Raw genomic sequence first — 17,997 nt, 5'->3', positions numbered from 1 at the left:
GGTATTTGTACAGGGTGGGTTCCAAAAATTGAGATTTTTACTTAACTTATATTGCACACCACATTTTCTTTTGGTATGTTACTTTGTAACCTATAAACAAGGATTGCTGTATTAGGAAACAGTAGCTTCGATATAAGTTCAAAAAAATAAACCCTACACAGTTGTTTTATCTTAATGTATCCCAAACTCAAGTAAAACAATAGACATGTACCATGTATCTAGAAGGTGAGAAGTTTATTTGATTTGTGTTTGAAACATTTTTTTTCCCGTTTTTTTACAAAAGCAGCAAAAGGAGAGAAAACATTTAAACATTTGCAGAAGCTTGGATAAGTCTAAAAAAACAGCAGCAGAGTAGTTTTAGGTTATTTTGGGCGAAACCACACCGCAGAAAACGCTGCAGTGAAAAATGATAGTTCAGTTGATTTGGTGGTTTAAAAAACACAGACAAAAAACAAAACAAAAAACTGCTTTAACTTTTTATACACCAGTACACTTTCATTGTTATTTCAACACTTAACTGGGTTCATCGCACACACATTCACATACTGCTGGTTACTCTGAAATAAATAAAAACAATACAACACTCACTTGTGGAATTCGTGACTCATTTAAGGATGTTACCAAATGTACAATTACAGATCTCTACGCCTCAATTATAGTCATGTGTACCAAAGACGATTCTCGCTGCTTGTTCCTCAACTCTTTAGTCATTCCAAAAAAAGACTTGTTTTATAAATATGTACATCTAATGTCCTATATTACACACAAGAGTCAAGAATATCCGCGGAAAAACGCAAGATCAATTTTACAGACAAAGAAGTGTGATATGTATAGGATTATTATTTTTTTTTTACAATCAGGAGGAAAACAGTCACATCTTCATTGTATTTAAAGGACTATAACAATGCATTGAGATAAGAGTGAGCCATCCTTAAGATCATCACAACCACACTTCTTTAGGGATATAAATGCTATCAGTCAAAAATACTACCACCAAGTGGCTAAGAAATATCATCATTGTTGCTGATTTACAACCTTAAATATCGCAAATATTTTGACAAACACTGAAGCAAAACATGTGGGCAGTTGATATCATAATCTAAACTGTGAACTATTTAACACTTGCCAATGAGCACGACAATTGCTGTTGAGATGCAGGGTCTCCTGTCTCCCTTTTATGCCTTTTTGGTCGCATTAGTGTTTGGCGCATATTCCACTAGGAGCAAAAATGTCCAATGAATTGTTTCCAAAAAAAAAAAATTAAAGTTGCATGTACTTAAGTCATTACTGTGTTGTAAGGTAATCAACTTTGGGACAGCATTTCACTTTTCAAGGCTGGGTAGAGGGGCACACAGACATGAACTACTCCTGCTGCCCCCCCTGCCCCAGCTGGACTCCAGAGCGACCAACAAATCTGTGATCACACATAAAAAAAAACACATGTTGTTGATATATTACCTTTTTGGAATGTACAAAAAATGATGACATGATGTCAGATCATGTACATTGAATCCTACAATAACTTTAATTCAATGTTTAAATGTCTGGTGGCAATGGGGTTTGGGGGTTGGTCTGATTCTATCTTTCGTCGGTGAAACAAAGGACTTTGAGTGGTGACCTCGGCCAAAACCCCTGGAAGCCGGTAAAAGAAGTGTGAACGTGACTGCTCCACACCCCGCAAACTCAGTTCAGAATGAGCAAGTGGTCCCGCAAGTCATGTCCAGCCAGCGAGCAAGAATTTTCAGTTTGAGCCATCAACCAAGGAAATCGAATTCTGCCAACAACCTCAAAAGTTTAACCTGCATGCTCCTTCCATGTTGGGTCAAAAGTTAGCGTACCGACGCTAACCTATGCTGGCAAAAAGAGGCCCTCGGGACAAAGAAAGGACCTGCCAGCTGCCAACCATGGCTTCAACACACTGCATCCAGTGATTCTGCTCCCAATCGGGACTCCAGGTTTGAGGATTCCACACTGCAGACTCCCACCTCTGAACTGTCCTCGACCATCACCGAATCAACGCACTGAAACTAAAGTTCACCACAATAGTTCCAGGTATCGGTCGGTGGAATTAAAGGGGAATTAGATCAAATTACGATAACTCCAAGCCCTAAAGTTTTACCCACAATACAAATTAATCCAACCAAACTGTTTTTCTATGGGGACAGCCAAAATCCCAACCTTTATTTTTGGCCTTTTCTTATCATTTTGGGGTTCTGTTCTATTCAAGTACATTATTTGAATGATTAGTAAAAAAAAAATCCTTTTATCAGAGACTGTGTGTGTCTTGATTAAAGTATGCTGAACTTTCAAAAATGGTTAAATGGAATTCACTTTGAAATGTTATGTTGCCAACCTTTAGATTAACTAAAAATCATTAAAAAAAATGCCTGACGTGCTCCTAAAAGGCAAGACTAGTTTAAAAGATTAAACTCGCTTCTTTCATCTAATTTGTCAATCGATTATTTGTTCAAATAAATTATTGAACACTACATTTAATTTCAAATGCACTAACTTATCTCAAGGCACAAATTTACCTAGAAATGTTTACTCAAAAAAATGTACCGTTTTTTTATATTCAGCCTGACCTTCAGAGTTAAAAAAACGTGTAAAGACGACATTTAAAGTTGCAGACATGGAAAACCAGAAAAATGTAAACAAATGACTCTGTGGTTAGCAAGGTTAAGACAATTTCACCTCTACAGGATAGGGACACTCTTTTTCTCTTTAATTATCAATTTAATGATTTAATCAGGTCCAAATTTACAAACAAACATTCTTAAAAGCATATCCGTACCAAATCAACTCAGGCAAACAATCCTGATTACATTTTTTTTCTCCTCAAATTTCACAACAAATACTACCTAATCATTTCTACAGGCATTTAGTCCCTATATAAGGGAGGAGTGCATGTGAAAATGGAAAAACCCAAAAAGTGTCGTTGCAGTCATGTACTGTACGCCTGCAAAACTGTAGAACACTGACCGCAGTTGACACACACTGAGCACGTTTTGTTCTGCTGCTGCAGTAATGATGCAATAGGCTGGACATGAGTTTCCTGTTTGCCTAAAAAAAAAAAGGAAAAGAAAAGCTGCAACTAGACAAGGGAGAGGAAAGGAAGTTAGAAAAGGGGAAAAATAAAAGTCCAATTTGGGGTACATTCTTGTATATCTCGCTGTGTAAATGTTTGTAAGATGTGTTAATTTTGTATAAAATCAAAACAAACAACATTTTCAATTGAACGCTTTGGCAATGGTCTTTCACTTTTTTTCTTCTGTGTTCCCAAATTGCGTACAATAAACTTTGGTCGAACTCGCAGCCTGGGGGCTATTTGCGTCCATCTGGATAATAGTTTGAGGCCTCCACCTTAATAAAAAAGTTAAAAGGGACAGCGTGTATTATATGACCACTAGACCGTTTTAGTATCCTAATAGATTATTGAAAATGAGTGCTAAAAATCACAAGTAAAAATGAAAGGATCAGGCACGCCACCTTCCCCCAGAAGGCGTTAACCAGGTTTCGAACTGACCCTTTATAATGACTGTTTGGACAGCACTCGTGTTGGGTCATCGCATTTGCTTTTCCACTGTGACTGTGACTAGGGATTTCTTCCTTGTTTCCTGTTTCTGGTTTGAATATTTAGTTATTTGTTTATGCCCACCTGTTTTGTTTGTTACCTGGGTTATTGCATTTTCTACCACCACAGCAGGTTTGTTTTTGTTTCTGGTGTCTTGTTACGACAGTAGTTTAGTGCCCACTTGTTTGGGTGTTACTTTGTTCCTTGCATTCTCATGTCTGATTTATTTTCATATTATATCTTAATATTTTTCTGATTTTCTTTTGTTTTTATTTTGTGTAAGGAACTTAAAAATATATATTTGAAAACAGTGGAATGTTTTTATCTAAACTTTTTATGTTGAAAACCTGAATTGGCCCAACTTCACCTGTAGACACTAGCCCTGGCGTCCCCTGGGTAAATTCAGTTTGAGACCCTTGCAATAAACCCAATTTGACATGGCTCTAACATTGAATATGACCCCAAAATGGCTGTGAATGCCTTTTTGTGCAATAATGACCCAAATGACTTAAAACTCAATTTTTTAAGACCGCTGACAGTCAAAACATCACCCTATTGTGATTCTGCTACAAGCTAAAACAAAACAAAACCTTCACCTCATACCAACAACAAATTACTACTTTACAAATTAAACTGTTTTTAGCAACACCCTCAGGTGATATGTTTTTTGCCTTTTAAATTAATGAGGAACATATGTGACAAGATGGGGGTGGGAATGCAAATTTTAATTCAAACTGCCACCGGTCCAAATTTTACCTTGTTTTCTTCCTCCCACAAGAAATCCTCATCAATTTAGATTATTTGGGTCATGTGTTGCCATGGCAACCAAAGAGGGGAAAAAAAAACCAGAGGGTTTCCAGGAAAAGACTGCTTGGCTGAATTACTCAACTCATCTTCCAACAGACTTTACAGCAGTGGTCGGTCATCAGGGCCTGCAAAGCCTTCTCTGCTGGCCTAAAATATATCTTAATTATATTATGTGAATAATATTTTGTCCATCAATAAAGTTTAAATAATTCTGCTTGCAGATGTGTGCTTTTATAGCATTTAACCACAATTCAGCCATTAGTTGTTGCTGGGCTCAGAAATGTATCCGTAAGCTTCACAAAAAGTCCAAAAGGTCATGTACCGTAGCATCAGCCTTAGAGAAAGCTATTGGTTTAGCCAATCAGATTCCAAGTTGGCAGAAATTGGGCTTCTGGTCCTGAAAGGCGCAAGTAACCGTGAACAATCCGTTAAACTATGATTGGCTAGGGGGGGTAATCCCCCAAAGCCATTTTATCAACTTGAAAACAACGAGCTGCACAAAGAAAATATTATTATGTTAATTTAATTCGTTTTTTTGTCAACCCAAAATGGCTGAAAGAGGGGAAAAAATGGATTTGGTCGCAGATTTAATGTCCAAGCGATTTTCAAGATGGACTTTTCGACAAAAGCTCAACATTGTTAAAAATGGTCTGACAACCCAGAGGCAAGCAAGCCTATCACAAGCGGGAAAAGGTTTTGTTCATCACTTTCAGCCTCGGCCAAAGATCCTAAGTCTGAGCTCGACCCGAAAATTGGGTCGGTTCAAGCCAAAAATGTCAATCATTGTGTTGGGTCAGGAAGGGCCTCTCTCTTGCTGCCTTATTAAAATGTAATTGTTCTTATTTGTCTCTGTATATACAGTGTTGTTTAACTTTGAAAAAAGACAGGATTTACATGTCTCGCAATCAGCTTTGGCGGCTTCCCGAGCAAACTGCGCTTGGCGGCGGCAGTGTGCGTCGTTGTCGGACACATAGAATCGGGTGCAGAGTGCAAATCACCTCTTCTCCATTCGAGTAAAACTAAAACAAAACCTTATATATAAATAATATCTAATTAAAATAGAGAAACCCTATGTTGTCCTTAAAGGGACAATGTATTACTTAACCACAGGATGTGGCTTTATGGTGTACTGCAACCAAAAACGAGTGCTAAAAAGCACAACGATGATCACAAACTACAGAGACTCAAAGTGACCAAAAGGCACCATTTTACTCCAATTTTTTGGGCCAGCCTTTTTGAGGTTTTCGAGTACCTGTAGCAGCAAGACAGCAGACAAATATTTCAGCTTCCTTCAGGTGAGGCTGATGTTATGGAAAATTAAACTTCCCGACCTACGAATGTTTTAAAAAAGGCATGTTTATGTCACGGTTCATTCATTTTGATTATATTTAAATCAATATTGTTTTTAATTGATTTTTTTTGTTAAAAAATACACACTGTCCCTAAAAAAACAAAAGACACTTATATTTCAATCCTTTGAATTAAAACCTAAAATAGCATTTTAGTTTGAAAAACAGTGATTGGAAATGTATAAAATATTTAGAAATAATAATATTGAACCTAAGTAACTGAAACTTCCGTAAGACTTCCATAAAACATGGAAATTGAATGAGTATGTGTTTGAGTGTTCCCTTTAAAAATATTGTCCCTAAAAACAAAATCCTTTTATCCGTTCATTTTGATAGAGTGTACATCAAAATGTGTAACAACTTGACTAAAAAAATAATAAATGGGACCTTTCTTAAAGAGAGAAATGATTTCAAAATGACAATTAAGAAGCAAAAGCGCCTCTTTTAACATGAAAATGATGGTGCACGTATTTTTGTGTGCGTGTTTGTGTGCGGTTACAGTACGTGCCAAGTCCTTTATGCACACACACACTCACCCTGTCAAGTTGTGTGTGCTAAACGTGAGTGCGGCTAGCCCAGCTTGGTGATCTGTAGGTCTCCGTCTATTCGCACTGTGTCAATGGAGGCCAATGATTTTACTTTGTGGTAAAAGTCAAAGAGTTGATGTCCGTCCACGAATATCCGGAACCTCTGGTGCTCGCAGTGAATCTCCACCTGGAAGCGGACAAATACAACAGTCAACTTTGGTAACCATAACAGTGCAAGAACACAAGACATCGGAAACTGAAATTGTGGAAAATCTCGACACCACCCAGCTGGAAGGGAACCACGTTTTACCCACGAGTAAAATTTGGTGGATTTTCACATATCCACAACAAGTAATGACTAGCAGATTAATTTTCACGTTCATTTATTTTTCTATACTAGGGATCATCAACCTTTTTCAAGCTAAAAGCAGTGTTTCCCATTCCATAGGATCACTAGAAGATTATAGAATAATAAATGTTTATGAGACTCTGGTGGGACCAATTAAACCCTGACGGTCCGCCAGAGTCTCATATACTTGTATTATTAAAAATTAGAATAATCTTTTAAAATAAAAAGAAATGTGAATTTAATCAAAATAACTTTCAGATTTCTCATTGTATGAATTATCTGCGAACGAAACGGCTCTATGCAGCGACTCTTTGAAGTGAATGACGAGAGTTGTGTCCCTTTGAGACGCTTTCTCTTTGTCTCCTATCTGTCTCTCTCTATGAAAGGCGCTAGTGCAGGGGTGTCCAAACCTTTCAAAAAGCAGGCCAGATTTGGTAAGATGAAAATGTGTGAGGGCCGACTATTCAGCCTGGCATTTTTAAACAGTCAGGAGTAAATTCACCCTCCGTGGCGTCGCAACCTCGTAGCTCGCCTTTATAGCATTTTCATTTGACTCGCACGGTCTCTGAAAAAGAGCTGTTGTGCCACTAAAACATCTTCCAGTTATTTCACCTTTTCAAAGCGCTCGTTTCCAGTTAGATTGTTGTAGTTAGCATGTTTCATCTGGTAGTGCCTCTTGATATTATATCCATCCATTCATTATCTGCACCACTTATCCTCAGTAGGGTCGCCGGCTCTTGATATTATATTCTTGGAAAATATCCACAGTCTCTTGCCAAATTATTATTTTATAAAAATACTCAAATTCCCACTTGTTCTGGAAGCGGCGGCCCTCACAGTCCAACAGTGGCAGTTGAATCTTATATTTCACTTTAAGTTTATGTGTTAAAAATCTAGAGGTTTATTAGTGTATGGATACTTTATTTTCTGTTGCGCCACAAAGTAAATATTTTTACTTGATATTTTTTTATATCATATGTTTTTAATGGATTATATTTTGCATGACTTTAAAATTGTTTTGTATAAACAACATGAACGTTTAGATTAAGTAAACACTGTAGATTTAAACAAGAAAGGCTCTCAATACTATGAGAAACACAGAAAGAGATACTTTTTTGTTACTGATTAGTGCAAGTGGTTACCAGTTTGATATGCAATTTACACAAGTCGGTAAACAAAATGTGTCACTTTGTCCAAGCATCAATGACAAAACATATCTAACAGTCTTAATCTGCATCCTGCAGTTTCTGGCACATCATTTTGTCAGCTGCTTACTCTTACATAAGCAGTGACCTAGTGTTAACATGAGGTTCAATCCACTAGATAGCTATTTCAAATATTTTGGCCTCATTTTTGATATCCTTTTTTAAACTAAAGCCCCAAACTGTTTTGTGCATTCTAGCAGAATGACGCATATGCGTGTCACCACATTAAGAATTACTAGAGCAGAAATGTGAGGAGATGAGGTCACGTGGCATAAAATTCATCACACATGTTATTGTCAGTGGTCCTCATGCAGTAACATTTGTGTGTATCAACATAGATGTGGAATTTCCTGTTTGCTTGCTAGCTGCACAGTGCCAGCAATAGGCTAGCATTATTGCACAGCTAACTGGTGTATATGTCAGATTTTTTTGAAAGATTGTTTGTGTTTAGGAATTAATGCTTTGTTAATTTTTTTACAACAATGTACAGCAGGGCTCGGGAACTTTTTTGACCCATAGAGCCATTAAAGTAAAACTATCTTTAGTTTTTTCCTTAAGAGAGCTACGCCATATATGTTAAGACAAAATCCAATAAAACCATAAAATTTGCTCTCCAGGAAGAGATGAATTCTTCAGTATATTTGATGTGATGTATCATGCTTTAATAAAATCTATGAAATGATAATAATGCCAGTGCCCCAAATCAATGTAAATATACCACTTAAAATGTGACTCCCTCCACCAGTTACTGAGGAGTGTTGAGGCTCATTTTGACTGCCAATTTTGTCCAAAATAATGGTTTCAAAACAAGGCAAGGAAGTAAAGTTCTTTTGTATAAATGTCACAATATACTGCAAAAAAGGATACCAACGTGTTTATCTTCAGTGCAGACAAGGCTGGGTGAGGATAAAGAGTGCGTGCGCCCTCTGTAAAGCTCTGCTCATTGCTACCGCTCACCCAATCAAATTGCTCTAGGAGCTTTGCTAGAGTTTTTGCATAAAAGGTTTATTGGGGTGAAAGTTTATTCCGTGGCTTTTCATCATAAAGTGTCTCAACAATGAAAATAGATTGTTTCATGAACTTCCATATAAAGGATTTTTTAGCGAATTACAGCCACAACAGTGTCCGTTGGGGTGACACCTTGACTGAAAACTACTTAAAATTGTGTCGTATAGATACTGGACCGAACCGTCCAGAAAAGTACACTCTCGGATTTGCATGTGCGACAATCGGGGCTGCACGTAACAATAATTTCAATAATTGCACAGGTTCCATTTTATCTTTCTGCAATATGTACTCATGAAAACAGTCAAATATGGCTCGCAACCAATGGGTTTCTGACCCCTGATGTACAGAAATTAGAGGTAAGATTGGTCCTAAAAAAGCTAGCCCGCCCCAACCTGGCCCGCAGGTATGAAAGCCCGAACCAGCTCACGTTTGACCGATTCACTTGATTTGAGGGACTGAGCCCCAAGTAAACCCAAAAAGGAAGGGTGATTTTGGCTGTCTCCGACAACAACTCCTGCCACCCCCTATTCCCGCCTCCGCTTTGTATCGGGCAATGCTGCCGAACACGGACAGAACAAATCAGCCGGCACAGAACGCACGCTGCCCGTGTCCTTCACGAAGAAAAGGAAACATGATGCGGAGATTTTGTAAAAAAAATCAGCGAGCTGTGAGAGAGAAGCCCAGCCCGACCGGCCCCAACCTAATGATTTAAATTTTGGACCAGGGCCCAAGATCCTACCTCAAACAGCAATATTACAAATACAGTATTATCGATCACTTTTCCCCTTTCGAGTCATCTACCAGGGGTGCATATATTGATCATGTAAAATGTTTTTACCCGAAAAGGCTGATCTGGGATGAAGGGAAAGTACGCGGTGGAGGCCTCTTCCTCGGTCCATTTGCCGGCCACACGGGCGCTGCGCAGAAACTGTCGATCCGAGAAGCGAGCGGTGAGTTTTAGGGCCACATCGTGCATTGCCTCTTCCTTGTCTTTGTCCTTATCCCGGCCACAGGTCAGGCTGACATCAAAGCTGGAAGAGAAGAAGTACAGGAAACGTGCTAATGCAGAGGTTGCCAGATGTTCCGGCGTGAAGGCTAATCTGGGATGATGGGTGGAATGAATCATAATCCTCATTGCTCACTTGGATGGCACCCTGCAGCTTGGTGTGCACACATGCAGAAGACTAACACTAAGGAGTTTTCAAGACGTGACACAGATACAGTAATCACTCGCTGCATCACGGTTTACTTTTCATGTTTTCGATAGTTTGCAGATTTTCATCGTGCATTGTGTTCTGCAGTAGACAACACAGAGCAAATTTTATCATAGGGGCAGAAGGCTGTGTTGATCATAGAGTCACATAACACAGTTCAGAGGATCATAGGCTTCTCTCTGCCCAGTTTTGAGGACGTTACCAGTTTGTGACACAACAACAGAGCTGTCAACATTATGAGAGACACTCCTCACCCTGGCCACCACCTCTTTGACCTGTTGCAGAGAAAGTTTCTTCCCCAGGGCCATCACCTCCCTAAACAGTGTGCAAAATTGTGAAAATATATATCTTGAAATTTATATTGGAATTTTTGTAGCAGCTGATGTTATTGCACTACTTTTCCTTGCACTATTGTTACAATACACTATTCTTTCATTGCACTACAATCAGAACTTGGGCCAGTGTTTAAACCCTACGTTGTAAGTGTTTTGGTCTATTTATTTTGACAGTCCGTTATAATTTTTTTACTCTATAGTCTGTATTACTACCCTGGAGTGCCATGTGTAATCTAATGTTTCACTACATTGATATCAACAAAGACTATTCTATTCTATTCTGTTCTATACGTCATCACAGTGGTGGATGTAGCTAGTGGCAATGAACAATGACGTCACCAAGAGGAGGGCTGGGCAGCTACATTTGAGGTTGAACTTTCCATGTATAGGGTCATATGACACAGACAAGTGAACGCCCCTCTTACATCCCTCCTCTCGTCCGTGTGTGTTAAATGGAAAACGCCCTGACTCTCTTTGCGTACTTGAAGAAGTAATAGTTGACCTTCATGTGTTGCCCACAGCATCATTTATTCATAAAATTGGGAAGGTGGGGTAGTTAGGGGCGCATAGATGGGTGTGGCTCTGCAAGTCTGGCTGGCTTCTACAACAGTCTTTTTTTAACCAGAGTGCCGGAACACACTAGTGCAGGGGTGTCAAACTCATTTTAACCCGGGGGCCACACGATGGAACAAACATTCTGTCGGGGGCCGGACTAGTAGATTACAGAGAATGAAAAAGAGAGAGGGTGACACAAACAAAGAGAGAAAGGGAGAAAGAGAGAGAGAGAAAGAGAGAATGTGACAAACAAAAGAGATAAAAAGAGAACTAGTGAGAGAGGGGGAGGTAAAGAGAAAGAAAGAAATCCACAGAGAAATAGAAACCAAGAAGGAGAGAAAATATAGGGAGAGAAAGAGAGAAGAGGAAAGCAAGAGAGTGAAAGAGAGAGAAGAGTGAGAGAAAAGGAAAAAGGAAGAGAGAGCAAAATAAGGTGACAATACACAAGAAAGACAAAAAATAACAAAGAAAGAGAAAAAGAGAGACAGAGAGAGTGATACGGAAAGTGAGAGAAAACGGAGAAAGAGAGAGAAAGAGAAAGAGAGAGAGAGGTAAATACAAGTACAGTGTTTGTGATAGGCAGCTGGCTTTGGCAACATCAAGTGGACATATTTCAACATGCAGCTCGTTTTTCTCTTGTGCTTCCCTCAGCATTGTCTCGCGGGCCGGATTCAATCCCTTAGCGGGCCTGATTCGGCCCACGGGCTGCCTGTTTGACACCCCTGCACTAGTGTTGTAAGACATTGTCTAGTGTGCCGCAGGAAAATGACCAATGTTATATTTGGAAAATAAGCATTCCATTTGTTAACCTTGTGCAGAAATGGCACTATTCACTTTTTCTTTGATCCGTTGTTTTATGCAAGGGATGTAGGAAGACGATCTCAACAAATTTTTAAACGATAGTGGCGTAACTGCATGTTAAGACCATTATTGGATAAGAAGTCTGTAAACAGTTAGGTCACTATTGCACAGAATCTTATTTTAAAGTGAATTATTCACTCTATTGTCGGTAATGCGTTCTTCAGGGCTTCAGCAGAGTGACGTTAACATTCATCGACATCAGAAGTAGGCAACAAATTCCTTTTTTCTTTTTCTTTTTATTAACGTCATGTTGCCTTCCCTGACAGAATGAGAACCATGACAGACGGCAAGGGCCACCCCAGTGGACAGTACTTGAAAGGCGCATTTGAGTTCAAACAAATGACAATACATCGAAGGAAGAATATAAGCACGACTTCTTACGATGGTTATTTATTGCTGTGCTAACAGGCAAAGTTATAAGCCCGATTTTGAAATTGGTCATATCCCTTTTGATGAAGACAGAAGACATTGATGATTATTCAAATAGAGGAACTGGTGACAGCCCTCAAAGTATTCCAGGATTTGCAGCCAGCATTTATACAAGCTACGTTTGATGTATTCCTAAGCAATTTTATGTCAAGTAATACAAGTCACATCAATTTAGCTACCAATAAGTTAGCTAGTGCTAACTAGCTAACATTAGTGTCTTACCGTTGCAATTTCTTACTACTTAAATGAGCTGCTTTTATTGCGGTTAACCAGCGATCTTCAGAATATCACATCTCTTGAAAACTGTTGTGTGCTCTTCCATGAATCTTATTACGCCGAAATGAACTGTCAAATTATCAACAGATAAAACGGGAGACAAATGTTCAGAGAATAAAGCATCATTTCGCCAAAGTAAATATTTTCAACACGCTCATAAGTGATTTCTTTACAAGGTACAAATGCACCGTGCTTTACTGTTCTATTACATTCCACAAAAATTTGGATACAAAGTCATTTAAATAGCGTGTGGGCGAGGGGAGACATTTCACGCCGGCAGTGCATTTTTCCGGACATCGCCGATAAGTAACTGGTGAGCATCCAGACTATTATGAGACTTTAGATCAGCACCGGTGTATGGGGATACTCCATTTACAATTTAGTGGGATAGATCGTGTGTACTGAAGTTGGGCAGACTAGACAATTTTGTTTGATCTATAAATAAGTCAGGACGAAGACTGTATACGTCGGTAGCTAGCCTGCTAATGCTATCCTCTGTTTCTCTAAATAGCGATCATTGTGCTTTCCAACACGGTGAGTCACCTCATCTGACAGCTGTACAATATTCATGTAACTAGTCATTGCAAATCATGTTGAATAGTATAGCTCTTTTTGTTGTTGTTGTCTACCGTTTACAGGGCACACTCACAGGAGTACTGTTTACTACGGTTTACTGCCATCTGTCATGGCGTCGTCACGTGGTTATGTCGCGTGTGTGCAAAGGCTCAATATACGAATTATCTGCACACAATGTAATACAGTATATCCATACATTGTATGCACAGGTTATCTTCAGTAGTGCTGCGGGTGTGCTGGAGCCCATCCCAGCTATCTTCGGGCAGTGGGCAGGGGACACCCTGAACTGGTTGCCAGCCTGTCGCAGGGCACACAGAGACAGACAACTCACTCGCTCATGCATACCTAGGGACAATTTGGACCGGCCAATTCACCTGACATGCTAAACAATAGCCCCACTCTTTTTTCTGCCTGTGTCTATATTTGTGTCAATGACGTAACGGTCTGAGTTGTACACGAATGTAAAACAGTTCGAGGAACCTACTTGCACAAATATTTTTAAATTTCAAATCTCTCTAAAAGCCATCATGTCAACAAAACGCTCTGGACCGATAGAAGCACCAAAAGACAGAAGAAGATGCATTCTATCGCCACCAAAATGGACTTGCACACTGTGGCTTTAGAGGCTGACTTTTTCATAATTTCCATCGCTCTTCTGTTTCCTTGCCATCATGAATGTGCACTCATGAAAGAAAATGAGGCGCACTAAATGCAAAGTCCATAACTCTAACATTCAATGCAATGTTGTTATCTGATTTTGCATACTTTCTGTGTTTTTTTTGCACATTAAAAATAAGACAATGATTTACCTGTCGGGCTCCAGATCTACAATGCCCATCACAATTATCTTCTTGCCTGGCCTCATGCCACCCCGGATACGTCCGCTGAAGGGCACAGTCTGCACATAAAGAGGCCACGCAGCTTTAGGCTTTGTTTAAAGGGACAGTGTGGAATATTCAACCATTAGATGCCACTGTATTGTGTAGTGCAACCGAAAACGAGTGCTAAAAAGGACAGGGAAGAACAAAAAGGTGGCGGATAATAGTCTCTGCTTTCTCTAGATGAGCCCAATATTATGTCAAATTAATGCAAATGTTTCAACCTATGAGTATTATTAAAAAATGTCCAAAATAAATGACAGTTCAAGTATTTTTGATTATTAAAAACAGTATTTTTTTAATGATTTAAGTTTTTTTTACCACTAGGAAGCACTAAATATACACACTGTGCCTTAAAGGAATATAAAATGTCATTTTAATATAAACAGTTTTTATTTTCAGGTTAACTTTTTTCCCTCTTTCCATGCATTTAATATTTAATTAATGAATAAAACAATCCACATTTTTGTTTGTGAGTACAACTATGTTTGCTTTTATCTGTTCAGACATTAGCACGTGACTGGGTGAGGGCGTATGCCTCTTATATATGATTTTTTTATTTTATTTTTGGTCTTGAAAAAAATCAATCATGTCATTGCACTGTATTCAGCACTGAGAGTGCATGATTGATAGTGTGACCTTTATTTAGACTTTAATATGTAAATCAGTGTTTTTCTACCAATGTGTCAGGGCACATGAGCATGCCATGAGACCTTGTCTCGTGTATCGGAGAAAATTGTGAAATTTATCTTTGCAAAAAAAGTATGCCATTGTTCAGTGTGTTTCTTACAGTGACATACCGAGTAACTGTAATATTCACCCATATTAGTAGGTGGCAGCAGATTATTATTTTTTATTTTTATACACTAAGTAAGTGGCAGCACGGTAGCGCAGTGGTTAGCGCGTGTGCGGCACAGTTCCAATGTCTTGGGAACCTCCTGTGTGGGTTCAAATCCAGCTACCAGACTTCCTGTGCGGAGTTTGTATGTTCTCCCCGTGCTTGCGTGGGTTTCCTCCCACATTCCAAAGACATGCATTTCAGGTGGATTGGCCGGTCCAAATTGTCCCTAAATGTGAATGAGCGAGCGAGTTGTCTGTCCCTGTGTGCCCTGCGATTGGCTGGCAACCAGTTCAGGGTGTCCCCTGCCCACTGCCCGATGATTGCTGGGATGGGCTCCAGCACCCCCGTGACCCTACTGAGGATAAGCGGTGCAGCTAATGAGATGAGATGAGATGAGACACTAAGTATCGTCTCATGTGTTAGTACATGGAATTATATCAAATTGCTTGTTTTGTTTGATGGAGTTGTTTATTCTGATTGTAAGTATTATTTTCTTATTTTAAAAAAATGAAAAGAATGTTTGCTCCACTGACTGACTTATTTTTATTTTTTATTTTAAGCGTTTATGTTTTCTAAAACAACACGACAAAATACTATATAGTCAAACTTGAAAAACAGGTTAAAAACATATTCAGATTCCAGATAGGAGAATAACTAACCACAGTAACCACAAATGATAAGAAAAGGGTTGTACTGACAAGTTAGGCAACATGATAATTTAAGATGAAAAAATAGAAAATAAAAAAACAGAAAACTGGCGCTGGGAATTAATTTTTAAAGGCAACTGTAACATTCATCCATATCAGAAGGGGGCAGCCTATTACTATTATTTTGAATACTAATCATCTGCTCATGCAGTTATACAGGAATATATGCTAAAAATATGTTTTGTTTGAGGAAATTTTTTAAAATTGCACTTCAAAAATGTCAACATAAATGGAATTTTAAAATTATCTTGCAAGTGTCATGATTACTGATGTGAATCACCTGTGCCCGCTCCTTTGGGGGCCAACTGCCTCGAACTCTGATTGGCTCCCTGGCCTTATTTAAAACCACTCATGTCTGTAACTTGTTGTCAATCCGTCTGCGAACCTCTGTGATTAATATGCAAACCTTTTCGACCTTGACTCCCACCTGTCCCGTCTTTGCTCCCGTCTGCCTCCGGCTATGACCCGTGTATATCTTGACCACGTCTGCTCTCCCGTCCCGATTTACGAACCGGTTTCTGACCCAACCACGTTTTTGCTCTGCAGTCCCGGCTATCGACCTGTTTTTACGTCCCCGACACCGCCATCACTCGCCACGGAAGATCGGCTTCTGCGTTCAGAGCGACCGGCTTCCCGCTTCTAGTGAACACCAAATTGTGGGCGCAGTCCTTACTCTTTCCTTTAATAAAACTTGTGAGAAACGTAACGCAATTGGGTCCTGTTTCCGTTCTGGTCCTGACAGCAAGCAGTTATGTTGATATTATTATTTTGTTATTTTGATGTATACAAAAAAACATACGTTTTTAAGTTAGATTATAATGTTTTTCCCCGGGCAGATAATGTTTGCTCACTTTGTATGTTTTTGTTATTTTTCTCAAAAAATAAATAAAAATAAAAATAAAGTATAACCTGAAAAACTGGTTAAATACCAAACTACAGCAAGGGTCTTAACCAAAATGAATAACCTGTACTTGCCTAAGACACACCACGGGAAATGGTGCCCCAACTACCAGAATGGTTAAGGGATACACCCCACCCAACACCCCCACCTCCATAGCCACGGTGACCACAAGTGATAAGAAAAATGATAAGAAAAAACTGTCAACTGTCAACAGAATAATTTAAGATATTAAAACCAACATGAAACTGGTGTAGGGATTAAATTCTTCAATATTCTCGACGGACGGCGTTCAACAAGATTTCTTCATTGAAATAAAAGTGTGCCTTGGCTAATAAAAGGTTGAGAAACACTGATATAAATAATTCAAAGAGTACCCTTCATACCACTCAAAATCTAGATCTGGGTTCTCTAACATGGGCAAGAGGTGGCCTCCTAGGTAGCCTGCGGACTGCTTCTGGGAACAAAACAAAAAACAAAACCAACAACGACAAAAACAACTAGCAGGAGGTTTAACCTTTGACTGAGCCTATTTTAACCTCTAATAATTACAACCTGGTAACAACGTAATAATGACATAATAACAACATATTAATAACCCCAACCATCCCACAGCCTCTTCAACCTCTTTCCTTCAGAGAAAAGACTGTGGAGGGGCCGAGACAGAACCAGCAGATTCAAGGACAGCTTCTTCCATCAGGCTGTCAGGACTCTGAACTCTCTCTCTGCCCTACCCCCTCCCAACTTTCTGCCAAATCGATGCACAACTGCACTATTTAGACTTCGGCTTGTGTTTGCACATTTTTAATATAAAGGTATGTCTGAGACATATTCTATTTTTGTAAACTTGATTTTTGTTTCTTTGCTATTCATTTTTGCATCTTCTTTATTGCATGTTTGCACGCAGGGTAAGAGGAAGTCATTTCAACTGTGCTTTATATTGTGCATGTTAGCATTTTTGACAATGACAACACTTTAGAAATGCATATCAAACTGGTAGCCCTTCTGGCTAATCAGTGACAAATAATTAGCTCTCGGCTTCAAAAAGGTTGGCAACCCTTGTTCTACATCCACTCAAACCCGAATTGGTCCCAAAGCTATGGAAGATGTGTGAACTGATATACATTCATCATTCATTCCTACCAGCAGTCTTGCGAGATCATCCTTATCAGGTGAGATAAGGCCAACGTTCCCCAGGGAGTCATTCAGCTGTTCGTCCTCCACAATCTGCAAGAACAAATCATTTCTGAAATAGGCAAGAAATGAGCAGGATAACGGTCTTGGAGAACAAGGGAGCGCCCACGGGTGGGTCAATTCTATTAGCACCGGTGGGCCAGGTGAGCCACCGAGCCCACATGCACTTTTAAACGCATCGCTGCGGGTAACTGAAACTCGGATGCGGAAATCGAACGCGTGCAAACACTCAGTAAAAGCGATTTAGATAAGCAATCCGCCTCGTCGGGTTTCGTGAGGACTCACAATCGCGTCGTTTTCTGCTGCCTGCACCGCCATCTTGAGCCGCATAGGATGCTGTCTGTCCCTAAAGAGGAGGAGGAGGGTGAAGAGGAGGAAAGGAAAGGGAAGGGAGGGGGAGCAAAGCAGGAGTGA

At 39.4% G+C, this 17,997-nt stretch overlaps 1 protein-coding gene across 1 annotated transcript; it reads right to left on the bottom strand.

The window, feature by feature from the left end:
* Positions 1–210: 210 nt before the first annotated feature.
* On the bottom strand, positions 211–17,934 carry lgalslb (lectin, galactoside-binding-like b). Its single transcript, XM_088351094.1, has 5 exons — positions 17,869–17,934; positions 17,533–17,616; positions 13,875–13,963; positions 9,658–9,850; positions 211–6,444 (listed from the first exon to the last, which is right to left on the bottom strand). Exons 1-5 carry the CDS (start codon positions 17,911–17,913, stop codon positions 6,301–6,303), a joined length of 555 nt encoding a protein of 184 aa, XP_088207220.1. The 5' UTR covers positions 17,914–17,934; the 3' UTR covers positions 211–6,300.
* Between the last annotated feature and the right edge of the window lie 63 nt (positions 17,935–17,997).

Source organism: Urocampus carinirostris, chromosome 13 (assembly GCF_059441175.1).
Source record: "Urocampus carinirostris isolate Australia breed hairy pipefish chromosome 13, RoL_Ucar_1.0, whole genome shotgun sequence".
NCBI lineage: Eukaryota > Metazoa > Chordata > Actinopteri > Syngnathiformes > Syngnathidae > Urocampus > Urocampus carinirostris.
The sequence above is the reverse complement of the archived record's forward strand: the minus strand, read 5'-3'. Positions and strand labels throughout refer to the sequence as shown.

What these genes read in the sequence shown, in the direction of transcription:
- lgalslb (XM_088351094.1), bottom strand. Translation starts at nt 17,913, where the DNA reads ATGCGGCTCAAGATGGCGGTGCAGGCAGCAGAAAACGACGCGATT. An exon ending in ATGATCTCGCAAGACTGCTG is followed by an intron (nt 13,964 to 17,532) that starts GTAGGAATGAAT and finishes CTTTATGTGCAG; the next exon opens with ACTGTGCCCTTCAGCGGACG. An exon ending in GTAGATCTGGAGCCCGACAG is followed by an intron (nt 9,851 to 13,874) that starts GTAAATCATTGT and finishes CTTCTCTTCCAG; the next exon opens with CTTTGATGTCAGCCTGACCT.